This window comes from Triplophysa rosa, linkage group LG25 (genome assembly GCF_024868665.1).
Source record: "Triplophysa rosa linkage group LG25, Trosa_1v2, whole genome shotgun sequence".
Lineage (NCBI taxonomy): Eukaryota > Metazoa > Chordata > Actinopteri > Cypriniformes > Nemacheilidae > Triplophysa > Triplophysa rosa.
Window position 1 is genome coordinate 12,769,160 of NC_079914.1, and position 22,354 is coordinate 12,791,513.

The 22,354-nt window shown below is 37.7% G+C and overlaps 2 protein-coding genes across 2 annotated transcripts in view; one reads left to right on the forward strand and one right to left on the reverse strand.

The window, feature by feature from the left end:
* The first annotated feature begins 65 nt into the window (after window positions 1–65).
* Window positions 66–15,891, forward strand: tmem163b (transmembrane protein 163b). The gene is made up of 8 exons (XM_057325343.1): window positions 66–568; window positions 1,139–1,258; window positions 8,492–8,535; window positions 8,649–8,740; window positions 10,104–10,200; window positions 13,059–13,170; window positions 14,174–14,315; window positions 15,786–15,891. Exons 1-8 carry the CDS (start codon window positions 382–384, stop codon window positions 15,844–15,846), a joined length of 855 nt encoding a protein of 284 aa, XP_057181326.1. The 5' UTR covers window positions 66–381; the 3' UTR covers window positions 15,847–15,891.
* Window positions 15,892–16,018: 127 nt separating this feature from the next.
* mgat5 (alpha-1,6-mannosylglycoprotein 6-beta-N-acetylglucosaminyltransferase) overlaps window positions 16,019–22,354 on the reverse strand; it is a 50,058-nt gene continuing 43,722 nt past the window's right edge. Inside the window, exons 13-17 of the mRNA XM_057325342.1 lie at window positions 21,458–21,604; window positions 21,234–21,350; window positions 21,072–21,146; window positions 20,757–20,914; window positions 16,019–19,832 (exon numbers count right to left, since the gene is read on the reverse strand). Of these exons, the coding sequence (XP_057181325.1) occupies window positions 19,634–19,832; window positions 20,757–20,914; window positions 21,072–21,146; window positions 21,234–21,350; window positions 21,458–21,604 (696 nt within the window). The 3' untranslated portion in view covers window positions 16,019–19,633. The remainder of the gene's footprint in view (window positions 19,833–20,756; window positions 20,915–21,071; window positions 21,147–21,233; window positions 21,351–21,457; window positions 21,605–22,354) is intronic.

Consider the following 22,354-nt stretch of genomic DNA (forward strand, 5'->3'; position numbering starts at 1 on the left):
TGTTTTTAAAGTACTGTTTGCTTTATTTAAAGTGACGCTTGTTTGCCAAGCAAACGTCACCTGCACATCCAACAGAAAATCATGCAACTTTGGAAAGCCCCAGTTTGCTTTTATGTAAAGGTTTGTCACCATCGGAATTTTCTTTACACGAATGTTTATCGTAGTTGTTTTCACGTCAAAGTACAATTCGCTGCCAATGTGTACGTGCAGGATTCATAGGTGTGTGTTTTAATTAGAGCCCGTGCGCTACTGAGGTGTCAGTGATGCGCTGAACGCGCCGCGCCAGCAGTGCGTCTCTACTCCGCGCGCGCGCCTCTCCTCGCGTCCAGGTGTCACATTCTTCGGATGCTTCTTATCATTTGAACCCGAGAACGAATCACCATGACGGACTCCTCTTCTGTTGCTGACCCCACTTCTAATCCCGTGGATCCCGGCCCCGGTGCTGGTTCTGTTCCGTTTCCAGCGGTGGTTGATCCAGCGATGTCTCCTGCAAACGGACAGCAGCCGAACCCAGCCGACACTTTCAGCATGGAGCAGCAGATGAAAATGGGCGAAACGGACGATAACGGTACGAGCAAGTTTGTGTTAAAAAACCTTAAATGTAGACTTTATATGCATGCTAAAACGCACCTTTTTCTGTATGTATAAGGGAGAAGGGGGTAAGTTGTCACACTTTTTACTATTTTTTAAGGATGGGTTTGTTTTAAAAAGTCATTTTTTATTATAGGCACACACATTTTGAATATAAAAATATATATATTAGACATTGGCAACGTCATTGGCCATTGCTGCGGGGCATGTTGTCACAATAGGAACTAAAGTTAAAGTCATCTTATCTGCGTTTATAACATTTTAGGGCTTTCATTTCAACGTAAGTCGACCTACAAAATATCAAATGTTTGTGTTGTCTTACAGAAATGAAATTGAATTGTGCAAAAATACAACATAAATAAAAGAAGTAAGCATTTGTGCAATTGGACTTGTGTCCCTCTTTAAGGAATACATCTCATTTAATTCCTCAAAAATGATAATAAAAATAAAGTATGTAATGAAACACATTTGATATTTATAGAAATAAGAGGCTCTCAATATACACGTAATCTAAAGACGGTAAACATTACGTAATTTCCCTCGACAGGTCTCCTGGAAAGCAGCATGCGTCTGAAACCCCACGAGGCTCAGAACTACAGAAAAAAGGCATTATGGGTATACTGGGTGTCCATCGTGGTGACTTCGATCCTTGCCATCGCTGCGTTCAGTAAGTGTTCATCTCCTCAGGTCTAGACAACCTCGTGTGATGTCATATCCTGTTTTTAAGATGAGCTTTTTACAAATTGACAATCCACAGAAAAGTTGCAGGAAGTGCGGTTTCAGATTCTCTGGATCTTTGTGTTGTGCATGTGTTTGTGAAATGGTAGGGATATGAAGAACATGAGCCTTAATGGCACAGGTGTGTGGAGTTTGGTTCAATGCCACTAACCTGATTCACAAAATCGAGTCTGACTGGTGTCTTTACGGTTGTCCTGCAAAATAATGTTCAAAATCATCACTGAAACAAAGGAAACACACAGATGAGACCATAAATAATGGCAAAAAGTGTAGAATATATCATAGCTAATAAACAAGACGTTGCTTTCAGTAGAAAATCTGAATAATGGTTTGGTTCTAGAAGACACTGGATCCAGTCCACGCGGGGTTTAATCTCAGTCCAGCTGGTTTTGAGCTAACAAAAGCCACAGCAAAGCTGGATTTGATCTGTGATTTCGAAAGGAATGCTGTTCTTTACTTGGAGCGCCGTCCCCCTGGAACGAAATGACTCACCTAACACTTCCAGAGTTGGATGGGGATGCTGGGACTCACGTTGCCAGGATGTGAAGATTCTGTCACGTAGCAACAAGAGATCAGTTCCTGACGGAGCGATGCTGTCATTTAGATGTCTAGAATACTGAGGTTTTAGCGCTGAATAAATCGAATGATTGCAAATATCTGGCGAGAAAATGATCGTTTTGTAGAGCTTAGAAGAGTTTTAGTCATTTAACAAAAGGGACAGCTCATCCAAAAATCTTTATCACATCATCGCTTTATTTCTTCTGCAAAGAAAGTAAATCGATGGCGGCGAATGATTGTATTCGGCAAGCATGCATTCAAACTGGGTCAGTATGGGTTTTGAGTAGATCAAATCAATATTTGACTGCTGGATTATAGTTTTAACCGAATCTGAATTGGCTCAGATGAACCGTCAGATCAGTTTATCGAGGGTTGATCTGTGTCGGATGATCTTCGCCATTCTCTTTGTGAGGTTCCAGTACCTGAAGTGTAGGTAGGATGTCTTCTTTTTTATTAACGGCTGTCACGCCTGTCAGCCCGCAGGGACAGATCTGCGTCGATTTCTCCTCCACGTGTGTGATTTGGCAGGGAGTGTAGAGTGTATGTGTGTGAGGCGTGCGTTTAAAGGAACAGTTCAACTGATAATAAAAATTCTGCAATCTCACCGTAGAGTAAATATTTAATAATATCTTGGACGCTGGCTTGTGTATAATGGAAGTATATGGGGACTGGAGTGGTCAAACTGCAAAAGCAACAAAAAGTACTATAAAAGTTCTACATTGTATCGGTCAAGTCAAACACAGAACACTTGTTAGAAATGATGTTTGGTCAGAGGACACGCAGGATCAAAAAAGTTGGTGCCAGCTCCAGTCCCCATTTACTTTCGTTATGTGCAAGATGTTGGCTAACTGTCAAACACCGAACTGGACAAAAATACAAACTATCAAATCAAACACAGAACCCTTGGCATTAATGATGTTTGGTCAAGAACCAATGAAATGTGTGTCATATTGGGCCAATATGCCATATTTACTTAATACCTCCAGTCCCCATTTACTTTCATTATATGCAAGATGTTGGCTAACTGTCGAACACCAAAAGGGACAAAAATTCGATTAACTATTAAATCAAACACAGAACCCTTGACGTCAATGATGTTTGGTCAAGAACCAATGAAATGTGTGTCATATGGGACCAATATGCCATATTTACATTCATTATATGCTAAATGTTAGCCAACAGTCGAACACCAAGATGAACAAAAAATACCATTAAGGTCCTTTGTTGTATCTATCAAATCAGACACGGAACCCTTGGTGTTAATAATATTTGGTCACATGACACACAAGAACGGATGAAGTCGGTGCCACATTTACTCAACAGCTCCAGTCCCCATCTACTTTAAATTTATGCTAAATGTTGGCCAGGATATTATAATAATAGCAAAAAATCATGAAGGATATCAAGTTAAACAGGTTTGGTCAATGTGAGGGTAAATGACAAAACTGTCTTTTTTAGGTGTACTGTTCCTTTAAGAAAAGAAAGCAAGAGTATGCACTCGGAGCCTAATGAAGGAATGAAAGAGAAAAAAGAAAGCAGAATGAAAAAGAGAGATGGTCTAATATATGCCAGACTGTGAGAGCTAAATTCCCAGATGTCTCACAACTTCCAGTGCAGCCAATTAACAAGCTCTCAGCGACAGAGTGTCTGCTGTATCAAACACACACACACACACACACACACACACACACACACACACACACACACACACACACACACACACGATCATTTACTTGGACTCTGAAGTGAGAGGAGCTTGCATACCTCCAAACCCAATAAACGCACCGAAATTGCATTTCCCCCGTTGCGGGAATCAGGACCTATTTGATACTAGTAGCGAAATGCGCTTGAATCTTCGTTCTTGAAGAAAGCATCGACTCAGACTAGAAGAAAACAAAATGAGTGTGTGGACGAGTGAGAGAGAGAGGTACAGAATGTAAATATCACATTGGCGAGGAGAGGTCACAGATATAAGGGGGGTACTTCACTCTAATATTAATACATGCAGCTCTACCAGCCTCTAAAAGCCAGCATGCCAACTCCCACAGAGGCCGGTCTAAATATAGAACCTGGAAGATAGATAGACAGAAAGATAGAAGTGGAGGGGTGAGCTGGCCTCTCTGCACCTTCTCTGGTATTTAAACATCTATACGGTGACCGCCATCGTGAGGTGAACCGCGCAGAAAAGGGAAAAAGTCAAAAAGCCTGGTGGATTTATAAATATAGTTGGTAAACAGATGAAGGAACGGGTCGTCAGGGTTGCCAGATTTGCGTAACAAATAGCGTATGGGTCTATCAAAACTAACGATATGATCCCTAATGATCCCAAATAACAAAACTCAAAATATGTGACTCCCATATGTAAAATACATATCGGCGCTGTCCTTACGAAACCTCGGATGTCTAAATTTGCCGTTTTTCAGGAAACTGAAAAAACACTGTAGGGATACCTTTTAAATCGAAGTCGACAAGCACTTTTTAATACTTTGGACTGGTTAGATATTTGCAAAACCCAGCGACAAACATGAAGGGTGACTAATAATAATGATTTATGACAAAAAAATAAAGTAGCCCAACTTTGCGTGAAAAATGTGGACCTGGCAACCCTGAAATCTCTATTTACATAATTGATTAGTTTTATGAGCTGAAACAGTTTTTCTCATTAGTGATCTGATAACATGTCATTATAACCAAGATCCTCTTGATACCGTTTGGCAGCGAACGACTCTTTAATGCTTTATGCTCATTCATTAGTTTTAATATATTGATATTAACGTGATTGTACAGTAGTATATTGAATTCATATCACTGCAGGATAGTGAGATAGCAAAAAATGCCCTCAAACTGATAAGAACATGCAAATGTATTCAGCAGCTCTGCCACAGAAACTAGATCACATTCCCTGTTATGGTTCGACCGTGTGCGTGCGTGTGTGTGCGCGTGTGGCAAAAAGACAGTGATAAAGGAAAAGTTTTTTTCCAGAGCATCTGTTGTGTTGGATTTCAACCTTCTGTGATTCACATACTCTGCATCTCTGCCCCATTTTCACTAAACTAACACCTACGAAGACGGTAGAAAGCCGTGCCTTAAAAAAAGATCTGAATTTCTGCATAGGATGAAAGCCGACAAATGCTTTTAGTAGCGTTTTGGCTGTAATTACGTTTTACACACATTACGTTCGCTTTGCATTTTGATGTGAAATGTTTAAATCAGTTTCTATTCATAAGCTATATTCACACATGAATGATGATATATAAGTAAAAATCTGAACAAGCCATGTATTAGTTTACAGTGTTTCGAGTGAAATCATCCCGTAAGAAATAAAAATCACAGATTTATCTCAATTCTTTCTCCTAGACATCAAAGAGAGCATTTAATGGAGAGAAACTTATGCAAACGTCTTCTGCGTCTCAGATGTTTCTCCAGAGAAAAAGAGTCTGAAATCTCACAAATATCTCCATTAAGCCCATTGCACATCGAGTCCGAAATTTGCGTCCGAAATTTCCGCACGTTAAAAAGTAAATACGACCTCGTTGTGTCAATCACATTTACACACTGCCTCCGATATTTTCGTCCGTCATAAAAAAATTCGGACCGGGTTCGATTTTCTGCGTTTTTCGCATCCGCCAAGCATTTTGAGTGGCCTTTTATAACAATTCAGAGACACCGTACAAACGAGCGCCAAATACGAAAAAACGCATACGAAAATTTCGGACTGTATGTGCAAAGACCTTTAGAGTTTGTCTGCAATCAAAAGTCAATATTATTGAAGATCTCAACACGAGCTCAAACGTTTCTCATCAAAATCCAGATGATTTTACCTCGACAATCTACATTCATTTTACACCTCCGTACAAATGTCTCATTTGTTGTTTTTATTTCTCCTAAGCAATTTGAGGAGAAACATATGAGACAAGGTCGAAACTTTCAGGAAACACAACTGAGAACTTCACATCACATTTTCAGAGCTATAAGCAACATTTGAGGGAAGAACACTTTCCTCTGGTATTCATCTTTATATAGGGTTGCAAGAATGCTTTGCTTATGAATGACTGAATAACACGAGGCTAAAAGAAGTAACACCAGAATTAACGCTGAATGTTTTTTATAGACACAATTACTCAGTAAGTCTTGACAGATACATCTATTATTACACCGGTTTTAACAGGAAGGCCTTCGTGAAACAGGCTCACAAAATGCACTCAAGGACGAGATCCTTAAATGAGAACTTATGAGCGTAATACATCACACAGACGACAAAAACACTTCTAGTTGTATGTGCGGATATTAAAGAAGACTTGATGAGGTCATCGAGGAGGAAATGATTGTATTGTGAATATAACATTCACGGTTCTTTGTACTAACACGCATTTAATGATTGTGAATGAATCATTCACAATAAATCTAGAATATAAACAGATTTGTGTATCGAGTAGAGTCAGTTTGGATTTAAAATGCTTAAAAACAAACAAAATTCAGTTAGTAAGCAAGTACATAAATATAAATAAGTAAATGAAAATAAACACTGTTTACTTTCCTTACCCTGATTTATAACGACAAGCTTAAAATAATGATTTTTGTGAGGTGTAGGATTTTGTGGGAAATGTCCAGTTGAAGATAAGTACTTGCAGTTTTCAAACAGAGGTGGCGATAGAGAGGCAAACGCTACAAGAAAAATGCATTTAATATGTGACAATGCATGTAATCGTCATACATTAATAAACGTTGGTCAGTTTACGTTTTCTTGATAGAGCGCAAGACTATCACATTCTTCATTGTGATTTGACGACATCCTGCGGTTTTATGAATCTCATAATGTCGGTGATCAGATCGGGCGGCAGTATCTGCTGTCGTTTCTGCTGACTTCACGCAAATTTGCATAAATTTGACTTCCTAATTAGCACAGAATGGTTTCGGCTGTCCGCAGATACATAACTCACCATAACGTCTTTCTCATTACCCATGATGCTCTGCGTGAGGTGCTATCGTTCGGCGATGAGACAAACGTCTGTAAGATTAAGACATAAGGCCCGTTTGCACCAAGGACGATATCGATAACGTTATTAAAATCACTGAACGATAAAACACCAACAGCCAATCAAAATCCATGCTGTATAATATTGTTGATCGAGAAAACGATGCACAGACTTTTGATGGTTTTTTATCGTGTTTGTTAGTTTTAGGCACGAGGGCTTAAAATGCGAGACATCTGGTGTGAGACGTCTAAAATAAAGCATTTTTTTCTACTAAAAGGCACATACTTTATATTTAGAAACTGCTAAATCTTTAATCTCATGCCTTGGCAGGCGCATTATTCATTTATAACGTTTTCCAGAGGAAAAAGTGTTTGTTTTTGAGTAATGACGTTGCTTTATAAATATGTGTGTGAGCTTTAGCTAAAGGCTCAGTTCCATATTTTCATAAGATTATTTTGTGCCAGCCTTAAACTGTACTGTACAGTAAAGTATGGTACACCAATGTAGCATAAGTTTTACTCTGAAACAGATCTGCAGGCTGATGGAGGTGGATGCGTCTCACATCGCCCGTTGAGTCTCAGGGTAGAGGATTCAGGTGCATTAGAGGTCAATATAAGGTCGATATTTGGACGCGAGCCACGCTAACATCCACACCATGTGCTGACATTACAGTGTGAAGGATGAAATTTGAAGCGGCCACTTTATCGCCGGACACCAGACGAACTCACAGTTTTAAAGGGGGGATGTATATTGTTTATGTTTTTACCCCAGACAAACACTTATTGAAATCGATATAAACAAGACGCCCCTGAACCCTTACAAGACATTTACTGTAAGTGTGCTGTTAGTATAGTTCTTTAAAACTAAAAATAACTTAGACGTTATTAGTGATTAGCAGTCTGAGTAAAAATCTAAAAAGTTTACTTTGAATCAACTTTTTATGTACTTTTCAGAAAATCGTAGTTGTAAACTAGTTGTGTAATCAATAATGTTTACTACATGCTGCACTTAAAGTATACCTAAAAGTATACTTTAGAAACTAAAAAGTGAGCCAATTTAGTCCCATGTTGTATTGAAATTGTACAGAGTATACTAATAAAACTACTTACTACAAAAAGTATACTTAAAAATATACTTCAATTTTCCCGAGATAGACTAAATAGAATGAACTCAAAGATCGTTTTAATTTTTATTTCATTTAATAGCATTATTTATAAAATTGTATTTAATAGCGTTATTTAACGCATTTGATTTAATATCCTAATGTTGCTATTTAACATATTTATTTGCTATCGTTATCTTATAAATTGTACTTAAAATCATTATTTAACACATTTGATTTAATATTGTTATTCGACAGATTTTATTTTATTGTTATTTAATAAATCTTGCGATTTTAAATCATTTATTTTAAAGATCTCCTATTCATTATGTATCCTCTATTTGTTAATCATTTTTATGTAAAGCACTTTGAATGACCGTTAATGTGCTATTTAAAAAACTATACTTATATTTTGTGAGTAGTGACTCTTTTAATTCTACATTATTTATTCAATTCTAAATTATACACGTTACGTTTAAAATCTGCATTTGATCAGAGCTGACAAAGTTTTGTTTCTCTTTTATAGCCGTTTCAATAATGCGACACAGCGCGTCTGCATTTGGGTTTGCAGTAAGTATATTTAAAATATATCATTTTATATATGGCTTATATTGCTTTTTTTTTTTAAATAATGTCTTTTCAAAGCTTTGCTGTACCATGTTTGTTTGTTTATTTGTTTGCAGTTTGACGCCACCCTCGACGTCCTCTCTTCCATGATAGTGCTTTGGCGATACAGCAACGCTGCAGCCGTGCATTCGGCACACAGAGAGTACATGTGAGTACACAAACAAACAGACTTCCTTCAAACGGAGCGAGGCGTGCCCGTGTCGAACGTGCGATAGTTTGTGCTCGGCAGGGGATTCTGGGTAGTTTCAGAATCCGGCGCCTATTAAATGTTGTTTCTGGGCAACAAGATAGCGAGAGGGCCAGACTGATCTTTCACTGTAATGATTTGGTGATTTTGACATGTTTGTCCTAGAGAGAGAACATCAGTGGGCGTTTAATAAGGTAAACAGAAAACTACGACTGGTAATGGAAAAATTGACCCCAAATGAAAATTGAGTTATTTATTCACCCAAGTGTCATTTGTAACCTGTACGCTGTTTAAATTACATGATGCCGTGGAAAAGAAAAATAAATTGCAAGTGTCACAGTGATTTTCATAGTGACTCTCTATCGCCATCTCTGTTTGAAACCTAAAACTGCACGCTACTTCATGTACTTACCTTTACAAATGTTGACGTAAACAGACTCTCTCTGTCCCGCTCTCCTTTATCACCTGAAGGACAGAATAGACCCGGCAAAGGGCATGAAGTCTTTGTGAACACAAAGTATAGCGACACGGAGGACAAAGGGAGAATGAGTTAAAGAAGTGTACTCGCACTATCCGACTAGACAGCACACACACACACGGGGAAGCATACAGGACAGATACACATGCATGTAATAAATCCATCTCTAGTGGGTTGCGGCCCCCGAGGGGGAGTCTGCTGGGATGCGGATCGCCGTGGAGACGGATTACATCATGCAGAGGTTGAGAGAGGGCTGCTGCGCCGAAATGAAATATCTACATCATGATATCATTGAAGTGCTACAGGGACAGTTCACCTAAAAATGTCTCAGTGGTTTTGTGTTCATACAATGGAAGTCAATGGGGGGGTCAATGGTTACCAACATTCTTCGGAAATATCTTCTTTTGTATTCTGCAAAAGAAAGAAAGTATATATTAAAGATTTTTTTGTGAAACAATAAACAATATCTCCGCACACATCTCCTCCACGGCCTGATTGTACAAGATAAAACCAGATCTCCACGTCTTAATTTCATCTCAAGTCGATCGCCGCTGTTTGTGTTTGCTTTCATTAATTAATCGCCAACCGAAACACGGATTTAACGGACTGAGCGTTAATTCGATCCGTGGTAGCGGGCGCGCGTGAGGAAAAGACTTCGACAGATTGACGTTCAGCGGGTGAAATGTGAAGCAGATGCTGTTATCCAGATGTAATTAGACAAAGGTCTTGACACTCCTAATAAGATTGAAGTACTAAAACGATCAGAGGATTGTGTTTTATCTTAACTTAATAAACATCATTGATGCTTTGGGGGTTCTCATACCGTGTGTGTGTGTGTGTTTTCAGAGCGTGTGTTATTCTTGGGGTGGTGTTTATCCTGTCTGCCATCACTATTCTGGTGAAAGCCATCCATGATCTCGTCACAAAGCTTCAACCTGAAGTGGTAAGACAACACGCAAACACGGTCGTTCAAACACTTTGATTGACTGACTCGGCTTCGATCTCTGAAACATCTTGAGATGTCAAATTCGCACATTATTTCCCCGTTGGTTTGCTCATTGCTGGTTTAATATGGGCTGTAAATGCTCGTGGAGAGGTCTCGGGGGTGAGGCGCGTCACGTGCAACACCGCATACATTCTGGGCTGAAATGAACAGCTTGTGTTAAGCAGCAGACGTGTAAAGTTGACTGAACGTGGTAAAGATGAGGTGCGAAGACACGGGCGAGATTAAAATAGTCTGATACCACTGTTGCCAGGCAACATCACGAGGGGAAGAGTTTTCCCCAAACCAGTAACCCCTCAATATCTCTGTCTCAATCTATCTGTCGATCCATCTATCTTAGCTTCAGAAAGCAATTCTGTTCTTATCAAGAACCATTTTGGGCTGTATGGGGTTTTGGAGGTTTGCTGTATTGCTCTTTTGGTCTTCGATGTTTCGTGTTTATCATTCTGCTGGTTTGAAAAGCAAAATTCTGTCTAAAGCTATTTATTTACGTTCATCTTAATTCATTCATTCAATATCTGTAGACAGTATGATCTGGCTTAAAGATAAGAAAATAAATAAATAAAGCATCGCTTAACAATTAGTTATCACACATGTAATGTTTATAAGTTACAAATGTCTTCACCTTAAAAGACAATGACATCATACTGTACGAATGTAAAAAAGTTATATTATGACATCATACTGTATGAATTAAAAACAAGATGACATCATACTGTAGGAGTTCAATACGTTTTATTATGACAGTGTACGTATTTAACAAGTTCTTTTCTGACATCATACTGTAAAAAGTTCTAGTATGGCATCATAATGTACAAATTTAACAAGTTCAAATATGACATACTCTACGAATCTAAAAAGGTCTTTTATGACATCATACTGTACAAATTTAATAAGTTCAAATATGACATCATACTTAACGAATCTAAAAAGGTCTTTTATGACATCGTACTGTATTCATTTAATATGTTCAAATTTGACGTCATACTGTACGAATTTTAAAAGTTCTATTATGACATTATAGTGTACACATTTAATACATTTTACAACATCATAACATTTTAACAAGTCATATTATGTCATCATACTGTACGAATTTTAAAAGTTCTATTATGACATCATACTGTACAAATGCAATAAGTTCACAATTGACACAGCACTGTACGAATTTTAAAAGTTCTATTGACATCATTCTGTAAGAACTTTAAGCTTTATTATGACATTATACTGTGTGAATTAAAATAGTTCTATTATGACATCATACTGTACAAATGCAATAAGTTCAAATATGACTTAATAGTGTACACATTTTAAAAGTTCTGTTATGACATTATAGTGTACGGATTTATTACATTTTGTTACAACATCATAACATTCATATTTAACGAGTTATATTATGACTTAACACTGTACGAACATTAAAAAGTTCTATGAAAACATCATACTGTATGAATGTAAAAAGTCATATTCTGACATCATACTGTGCTAATTTCTATTTCTATTATGACATCATAGGCATTTAAAAAGAATCTTCCGTGATATCGGGTTTCCATAATATGATAAGGTTTCCAAAAGAAAACCTTTTTGGAACCTGAGATTTTAGTGAAACAAAATTAGGGTGGAAAGAGAAGATGGATGGTCAAATAAAAGGCAGAGAAAGAAAGGGAGAGAGAGGCTGTGCTGATGTTTTAATCAGGACTCTGGAGTCTCTCCGGAGGGTTTTCGCTCCTGTCTCAGCATGTAAAGCTAGTTTTGGCGCATACAAGCCTAAAAATAGATCCAATATTTCTCCCTCTCTCCGCTGCTGATGTCAGAAACACTTTGCCCCCCTTCTTCTTTTCTCTCTTCTTGTTTTCTCACGTACTCTCTGTCTCTCTCACACGCAGACACGCTCACTTGTTCTGTAATGTAATGTTAATAGGCTGCTCTGAATAGGGTGTTTGGGACGAGCCCCTTCCACAGTCCTGTGTGTGTGTGTGTGTGCGTGTGCTGGTGAGAAAGAAATCAAAAGAAAATCAGTCAAACGTCACAAACAATCTGTTCTTATTTATTGAACAGTCAAATCAGCGAAAATGTCATATCAAAACGCCACAGATAAAATTGTTACATGGTTTTAAATAGACACTTTTAGGTATGTGTGTGTGTGTGTGTGTTTCCTCGGTGGGGCGGGACATCTAAGTTCATCAGGGTGGGCTTGAGTTGTTCTGCACGTCTTTTCAACTCATTTTACCTGCCTGACATCAACACAGATGGGTTTTCTTCACGCTGGGAGATCTATCGCAGCGAGAAAGAAATGATGCTTTGACTGACCCAGTGCTTTGTTTGCGTTGGATGTTATATTTGATGGCAGGGACCTTGCAGAGTTGAATTTTCTCATGTGTGCAAGGCCAGCGCAGTTTTATTGATTAGCCAAGCCTGAACTCGCGATTCAACCTGTTTTAGGTTCTGCAGTGTGCAGCATGCATCATCTCTGAAGTACTGTATGCTAATGTTCTATTTGCATAATAGACCAGGATGACCTACCACATTTAACATGACTACATACTGTATACCACAAAATAGTGTGCTCGACTTGACCTTTCATTTCCAATGTAATAAATGAACCAAGATGTGATTTTCGTTATTATGTACTACTATTTAAAATAATATGATGTAGTATACAGCACATACCTAACAGTAACCCACAATGCAATGTGCTCGACCTAACCTCAAGTTTTATATTACCTTATAGTTTTATATGTATGACTCAAGTGTTCTTATGAGTATAATCATGTCTCTCTCTCTCTCTCTCTGTTTAGGATGATTTCCTGTACAGCGTGTCTGTTATCAGCGGTGTGGTTTGCACGATTCTGTCCGTCTTTAAGTTCATGCTGGGGAAAGTCCTCACCAGCAGGGCCCTCATCACCGACGGTACGTTTCCCCGGAAACCCACCGGGTTACCGTGGTGATGGCCAGCCTGATTTATTATTCACAGTGCCGCGGCAACGTGTCTGGTCTGATTTCACCTTAGCCCCTCCCATTTTGACATCCAACTGTCTGGAAGAGAGAATCTCAGATACACGCAGAACACAGAGATGAGATACTGGCACGTACAGTCGGGGGAGAAATGTGATGCCGCTGACAGATATGATCAAATTCCTATAGACGCTTTTCAGAGCAAGTGTCCGAACACCCTAGCAACCACATAGTTATGCCATAGCAACCGCTCCCAACCGTGTTGCATGGGTAGATGCCATAAAAACATTTTGATAGCTTAGCGTGAATATGTCTCACATTAACCTGACAGGAATTCGTAACTATTTTGCGTGGAGGCTAATTCGTATGAATACGTACAATCTTGATCGTACACAAACGTACGATTATTAAAAAAGCAATAATAAAGCCCCACCCCTAACTCCCTCATCATACTTAAAAGTATGAATGAGTTTGTACGAATTCACATGAATTAGCCACCCTGTAAAATAGTTAGAAATGTTTGATATTGTGTTGGTCACACATGCATTAACATTAATTAATGATGACAAACCCTATTCATCTGTGTACAAGGCCATCCCCGTAACACAAACACACACCCATCATGCAAACACACACACACACACTAATGCGAGCTAAATCGGAGGGAGTGTAAAATTCACCAGCTGTTTGAACATCTATACCTTGCTTTTACATTCGCTAGTGGTCATACATGACTGTTTACCAGTATAGATTGACAATATAGAGAACAATCTGAGATCAGATTAACCTAACCATAATTCACCATATTTTGTTTTTAATTGTATTAAACTCAATGACAACTTTGAAACTACAGTATATGTAACAGAAGTCCCATTGGGTGATTTCAGCTGGAGCCATTAAAAACTCATTTGCATTTCTTTAGTTTGTCGTTTATGTTTGTTTTATTGTGTGTTTGTAGGTTTTAACTCTCTGGTTGGAGCTATAATGGGATTTTCCATCCTAATCAGCGCCGAGGTGTTTAAACACGAGCCCAGCGTTTGGTATCTGGATGCTTCCATCGGCTTTCTCATGGGACTGATCATTCTCGCCTACGGAGTCAAGTAAGTGTCCAAATCATTAAGATTCAAAAGTTTAACCTTCTTGCCTCTCTGTCGCCATCTCAGTTTGAAACCAAAAATTGCAGGTTACTTCACACACTTTTCTTTACGGGGGTTAAAGTCAAATTTGCAATGAAATTGTACCTGATGCTCAACTTTTTTTTTATAAACGATTTTTTTAATGTAACGTACATGCTCAGAAGCTGATTTTTTGATTATTTTTAACCAAAAAAAAGTTACGGATTGGAGCTTCAACTATCCCACTCGGCAAAATTCACTTCAATCGTGTTCTCATTTATGCAAAGTGTGTTTTGTATCCATGTATATAAACACCATGTGGCATACTGTATATACTAAGCCACGCTGGATAAAAAAATAATATTAATATATGTTTATTACATGCCAATACCTTGGAAGCGCCATGTTTACCGTAAGGAAGGTTCATTTGGGTTTTGTTAACAGTTTTTTTAATACAGTAAACTTGTATTGGAATAATTAGGCGTGACTGTATTTACATTATTTACCTTTATGTACCTTTGGTGCAACTGTAAATATTCACGCTTAAACATTTGTTAGAGATGCTAAATGTGTAAATGTTCACTGTTAAACAAAAGTTAGAGATGCTAAATGTGTAAATATTCACGGTTAAACATTTGTTAGAGATGCTAAATTTGTATTATTTTGATGGTCATGTATTCTTTTGCCTAACTATCGCCATCTCTGTTTGAAGCATAAAAGTGCAGGTTACTTTACATACTTTCAAATGTCAATCTGACGTTTCCTGCGAATTTGTACCAAGCAGTTAAAATGATAAATCATTAATTTAAATGTACTTTAGTTTAAAAGCAGTTAAATCAAATTGGTTTTACAAATCACTTGGACTTAAATTATATTAAAATGACTCAAAAAATAGTTGCATTTAGTTTAACTTAAAAAAATATAATTTAACCAATTACAACGTAATTTTATATGTCAGTGTAATATATTTTAAGTTTAAGTGACTTATAAAGCCAATTATATATAACATTCGAACTAAAGTTTTTAGGTGTAACTACATTTTAGATGACACAAACAGGTAAAAGGAAAGGTTAACTTTAACATCATACGGATGGTTTCCCACAGATAAGCTCATGTATTTCTGGCTTCTTGCTTGTGTTGATGGCCGAGCTATAGGTTTATACGTATGTCTGTAGTCTGGAAAATTTCACCTGCGCTGTCCCGCTTTTCCCAAGAGCACATGGTGTTCCATTAACCAGAGGTCCTTTAGTTTAAAGTGACAGGCCACGTCCTTGAAGGCTTGTGAAGGTCCACCTGCTCACCGTGAATAAAAACACAACACTGGGTTTCTCATATGTCCAGAAAATAAGAGGTCAAAACATCTGGTTTTCAGAAATGAAATGTAATGAAAGTTAAATATTTGTGTATCAAGTTATCATCGGTGGAACTGAGCTTTTAATGTCTCTCTCACTTTAGGCTGTTGAAGGACATGGTCCCGCGCGTCAGGCAGACGAGGCATTACGAACGTTTCGAGTAGGATTCTGTGAAGACGAAACATCTCGAAACAATCCCGTGGAGATTCTCCTGAGTGAATAAAACAAACACACACCCACACACTCTTCCTCGCCTCAGGCCAGACGCAACCACAAACTTAGCTGTAAATATGGAAACGAGAAGGAAAAACTGGAATTAAATATATAAAACGTTTGTTGTTATGTTGTTTGTGCTCTCCACTAATGAGCTTCTCGGTCTGTGAAAGACCAATGTGGCAAACAATTTGAAGGCAAACTATTTGAGAGGAATTATGGGTAATCGCAATTGCCTGAGTGCATTTTAGTGTAGGTATGATTTGTTCAGCTTGTGATATAGATCTTCAGATTCAGGTTATGGGGATAGAGGCTTATCAGGTTAACACGTTGTTGTTTTCGTCGAATCTGTTTACAAATTTTTAAGTTTCTATTTATTTAAGCATGCACATGTTGTGTACAAGTAAAAAAAGTGAATTTTCTGTCATTTTTTACATGAAAACCGAAAACTTTCAATGTTAAAATCTAATTGAAAAAGATATAGGTTTTACACAAACAATACAATTCACAATGTCGTAATTACGTTACACTGCGGAAAAAGCGTTTCTTTGAAAAATGTTTAAATGAGTTCATTTTTTGTTCATTTTCTCCTGTTAAAATGTGCCATATAATTGTCAACATGGACTTTATTATCATTAGATAAACAGGGCATTTTCATATCTATTTTAACGACAAATTTTTAACATTGCAGGACTTGGACATTGCTAGTCTAAATACACAATCTATATCTACAATCAAAAATGTACTTTTCTTAAAAGAATCTTTTTTGGTTAACACAAAGACATAACAAACGTAATCTTTCACACACTATTAAAACAAAGTTCTGTACAGTCCCTGCGTTATACGATGATCCAGTCTTGCCGACAGCTTTTGTCGAAGCCTGTAGTGAATTATTAGGTGGCCACACAAATGCGTTACTTGTACATTAACAAAAGCCTTAAAACTTGACCCTTCATGATGTGAAGTTATACGTTCTATAAGTATTACATAGACTGTTGTCATTTTGCCATGACATTTTGCTATTTCAATGTTTATTAGGGAAAAGCCAAGTTTCCGAGCGTTTTATGTAGCAAACATAACGTGTGGAGCAGATGGACATACATTTTTGCTGTAAGCGAATGGTTTGTCTTAATATTTGGGTATGTGGTATTTCGCGGGGTGGTTGGATTTACTGTTCTGTTGCATTATTGACATGTTAAATATCTTGAGGTTGTGTTAGAGAAACTAGCTCAAGCACACGCAGCCCCTTTAAATGGGAGTTTTCGTTTGTACAGTTTGTTCAACCACATGTAGATGTGTGACGAGGACTTGGAAAGGATGAGATTGGGGCTGATGTTTGGATAAAGACTGAATTCACAAGAAGAAGAGTAAAATTCGATCCACGCCGGGTCGCCGTGGGTTACCAGAATGTCACGTGATACATGAATGTATATAATAAACTGTATTGCTGTGAAGTACACATGTATATTTACACAGAGATGTCTGTTGTCACAGAAAAGGTTTATTTGAAAAATAAAGATATATCCTACTGATTCTTCGACATAAATGAAAACAAAAAAACTGGGTTTATTTTCTTCTTTCAAAATTACCTTTGTTGTGGATGTCGACAAAATAAAACATTCCTAAAAAAATATAACTAGTTTACTGATGTGTGAAAGCATTTTAGTATAAAACTAACCATTGATAACATGAAAGAAAAAAAAACAATAGTTATCAAAAAATAAAAAAAGAATGAAATTAAAGTCAATCCAAAATTTGAGTTTCGTTCCAATTCTACCAAACGAAAATAATAGTTATCAGGTAAGAATTACTGGCCACAGTTTTATTAAACCTTACATCTTAAAAATCACTAAAACCTGTCTTACAACCGCAAACATTTTCAACATTGTGGCATCTTTCACTCTGTAAAAGTGTAAACTGAATGTAACCATTCTAGACTAGTTGTCTGATTATGTGATTTTGTGTCAACATCCATCGACCTTTTGGCAACACAATTTTACGTTAAACGGCAAGAACTTCAGCGACTCTATTTCAACTATAGCGAACTACTATTTCGGTTTGTAGCTAGCTAGCGTTCCACCTTCAACGCGTTTGATTTGAATAAAGAAAAACACAAACCAGAGTCAGCTCTAGTAACCATCAGAAGGCACGTCATGACAGGACTTTAAACAACAGCTTGGCTGAAGACCATCATCATTTCACGTACAAACGTACAGATCTTGACGAAGAGCGGAAAGGACCATAAAACTTTCATATAAGTTAGAGTGGAAAACTAGAAGGGAACCATCTATATTTACAAATGTGCAAATGTTTACAGAAATCATACACTGAATAAAAACATCAAATGAGGTTTTTGCTGGCTTTTCGAAATTAAAAATTACAATTGTGTTTGCAGTTGTTTGTCCAGAGCTTTTAAGGAAATTGATATGTTATAGTACGTATACGTAGGTGATTTTTCTTTAGGTTTATAGTTAAGATTTAACTACAAAGAAAACTTTGCCAAAACTTACAAAATAATTCTGTTTTTTTTTTTTAGAATCGTACGACTAGTTTTTTGTCTTCACACAGAAATCGCTCTGGACAAACATACGCATTTAAAACACGTTTAAATTAGTCTGATAAATAATATTTCCCTCTTTTAAGAATTTGTTTTCTATAAATAAAATAAAATTCAACAAGCAGAGATAAAAGATCTGTGTACAAAATAAATTAAAAAACAAACTTTTACAGTGTTATCTGACGTCAGATCTTTAGGAAATTCACTATAGTGCATTTTCATTCCAAAACAAGTCATTTCGATGTTTTTCTTCGATAATAAGCAGGCATATTCAAGAATACAGTCCTTCTGGAATCTAAAACCAATAAAAAAACTAAATAAAACCAGAAGGCCGATCTGAAAAACAAAACATACTTTTACCGTAGGTATGTACACAACATTTTTGTTATACAAACTAAGAGAAATCTTATAGAAACCGATATACGTTTGCTATTAAGTCAATAGGAATAACCTTTTTCACACCTAGAGCGAATTCAGGTAATTCTGGCCATTTTTTAAAGACAAAAAGTGTCCAGTTCACCTCAAAGCATTCTTCACGATTAGTTTGATAAACTGGTTTGTGTTGGTAATTTATACTGGCTGGTTTGTGACGTCTGTGTTGAACTGGCAGTAAACTGGTGCGGTACTGCAGTATTTACTGTCTGTGCGGTTTGACAACTGGCAGATCTTTAATACAAAAACACACATTTGACGTGTGCGTGTAAATCTACTTTGTACCATGCAGAATAAAACTGAATTTTGTGTTTCTGTTATTTACACGTAAGCGCGTTGTTTCACAGAGCCGGTACATAAACAGTTACAGTGTATAACCAGGGAACTTTTTCATTAAGTCCATTTTCCCACAACTCACAAACAAACAAGTCTTCAGTTTTTAAGAAGCTGAAAATCTGCTTTCCAGAGCCGGGTGATTTTGAAAGAGATAAAATTACAGTGTTTCCTCCACGCCAGCAGGGGGCAGTGTTCCCACACTCTGCTTCAAGTATGTCAGGCTGAAACAGATTCGAGTTTGCACCAAAAACAAATCTTCTCTCCTCTTCCTTTCTTTCGTTTCGGTAAGATGGATTATCTTAACCGAGAGCTGCCACTGCGGCGGTTCATCTAGAGGTGTCTCAAGTCTTAACGGCGAGTATTTGTACGGAACACTGCCTGGTTTGTGGCACAGACCGTGTGGAGCGTGTGTGTTACAAGCAGTCCTTGCACAGCGCCACCTGTCCTTTCATGTAGTCTCTGCAAGGGCAGACGCGGGTGAGCGCCGAGTGAGAGCCGGCGCAGCTGAACAGCAGCAGGTCGGACTGAAACACGCAATGTTGCTCCGACGCGCCGAACGCGGGGACGTTGTTGTCGCTGGCAGAGTCCACCGTCTTGCATTTGACGCCATACCTGCGGCCGAGACAGAGATGCATAAAATCAAAGAAAGCTTGTAGGTGTATGACGTTCGATTCCCAGGGAACACACATCATAAAAAAATCTAACTTAGAGGCACTGTAAATTGGTTTGGATAAAAGCATCAGCTGTATTCACACATGTAAATGTATCGTGGCTCTATCATGTTTGTTTTCGGGCAAATTTGTAAAAACATGCTTTTTTGTCATTTACTATGGTAATACCATTTTTTTGGCAGTATTATTATGGTACTTTAAGGAGTTCATACATATAAATACACATTTGGCAATTTGGCAATTGCTTAGTGCTATGGCATACATCAAGTACCACGGTATTACCATATTTGACTATAGTTTTATTAATATTTTAAATTAGCTTTTATTTTAAGTTAGTTACTTTCGTCATTTTATAAGTTATTTGTTTATTTTTTTGTTGTTGTTGCTTTTTAACATGAATTCATTTTTTTGTTGTATTTTAGTTTTTGTTTATTATTATAATTGTTGTGCTTTAAACTTATTTCAGTTTATTTCTGGGGCACCATTTCAGTTTTTCATTTAGTTTAAGTTTTTCCAATAATTTTTGGGTCAATATTTGATTTGATTTCAATAAACAGAAACATTTTCAGTTATTTCAACTAAAATAACCTTGTTTACCATAACTGTACCCCGGTACTACCGTAATACGTTTTTGCACGAGATGGCACAACAAACCAAGCTTTAAAAAAATAAAAACAACTTAAAGTCAAATACAAATAAACAAAACTTCATAAACAAACGAAAAGGTGATAAAAACAAAGGTGCTTGAAACTAATTTCACAATGAATTGTATCTCCAATCACAAATGCAACACTGCCCTCTGCTGGCTGAAGGGCGATCAGCTTCGCTTATTTTTGTGTGCGTATAGGTTTGTGTTAGTTTTTACCTGGCCAGATCTCTGTCTTTATTGAGGTGCTGGAAGAAGGAGGGTTCACAGATCATCTGCTGCTCCTGACACACCTGTTTACAGGATTTACCTGCCGGGGCGAATTTCACCTGCATGGCGCTCAGGGGAGGCCACATGACCTGACCGTGACAGAAATCCTGGAGGGAGAGACAGATGGAGAGATGCTAATATCACTCCTGTCTTTCCAATTCTATATGATTTCTGTCGCGCTTTTCGCCGTAGGTTAAGTACAAATAAAGATCATATTTCAGAACTAATAACATCATAGATTTGTGTGCACATTTGTAAGGGTACCTGGTTCTCTATGAAAGCGTTGACTCGCTGTAACATGCCCTCACAAGTGAACTCGTAGGGTAAATAGGGCTCATTCTGAAACAAACCGTCAAGAACATCAGAAATAATCCATTCAAACACATTTATTTGACATTTGAATCGTACACATGTGCGTTTATGTACCTTCTGACTGAGGATTGCTTTGATAGCGTTCTGCACTTCTTCGGGATCGTCTATGTCGACGGTCCAGACGTGCGGCCGTCCGATGTAGACCTCTGCGTACGGGTGCTGGGAGGTCAGCTGGGGTCAAAGATGCAAATACACAAATCACACACGATTCATTTCAAACATACATACATTACACACTGATTATTTACATTCAACGTTTTGTCGAGTGAAAAGCTTACCTCTCTAAGCGTGGGTTTGCCCTTAAAGAAATCTGTGTTTTTGCTGCTTTTCGGAGGCTCGAACCTTGGATTCAAGAAAGCGCAGCCATTGGCTATGGCCTCAAGGGGGGCGGGTCCTTCGTATGGGAAGGACAGTCCGACAAACAGCTGGAGAACAAACAGACATGCGCAAACAAGAAATTTCATTAGTTGATATTTGTGTCAAATATTAACGTTTCTAAAATGTAGATTTAATAAAAACGCCACATGTGCATCTGTAAAACACATTGTAAAATGGTCCGTTTAAGTTTATACCAAAATATTTTGTCCATTCCTTCTGGGAAATTCTTGAAAACTTTACACAAGCTTCCAGCAACGAGGGCGTATTTACAAGCTAAACTAAAAAAACGTTTAATCTCTATAAACACGCTTGCTGTTAAAAGTCCAGCCGTGCCCTCAAACCGTCACGCTCGTATAACAATCAACAGTGTTGTAAACGTCCACCACAATAAACAATAAAACGTGTCGTTCCAGTAATCCTGTCCGATAACATTCCCAGTCGGGTTACCTTTGTACTTTCTTCGTTACAAAAAACGCATCAGAGGTCGTATAATAGCGTTGTATTCTGCTGGATGACTTAAGCAAATGTTTCCATGTGGCTAGCAGAGGCGGTGCGGCCCATCGAGACTTCCACAATAATCGGTTTGTGGAAGTGTTGCGCTTGTGGGCTGTTAGCCGTGCCGGACGCACAAAGAGCGTTCTGGGCAGATGAGGATTTTTTTGATGCGACGGACGTTTGCTTGTTTATTAAACAAATCAAATGAACCCTTAAATGACCACATATAGAATAATTCAGAAAGCTCGTTTAAGTCACTTCTTTAGTGATTATCTAATTACGGTGAGTTATTTTTAGTGCTG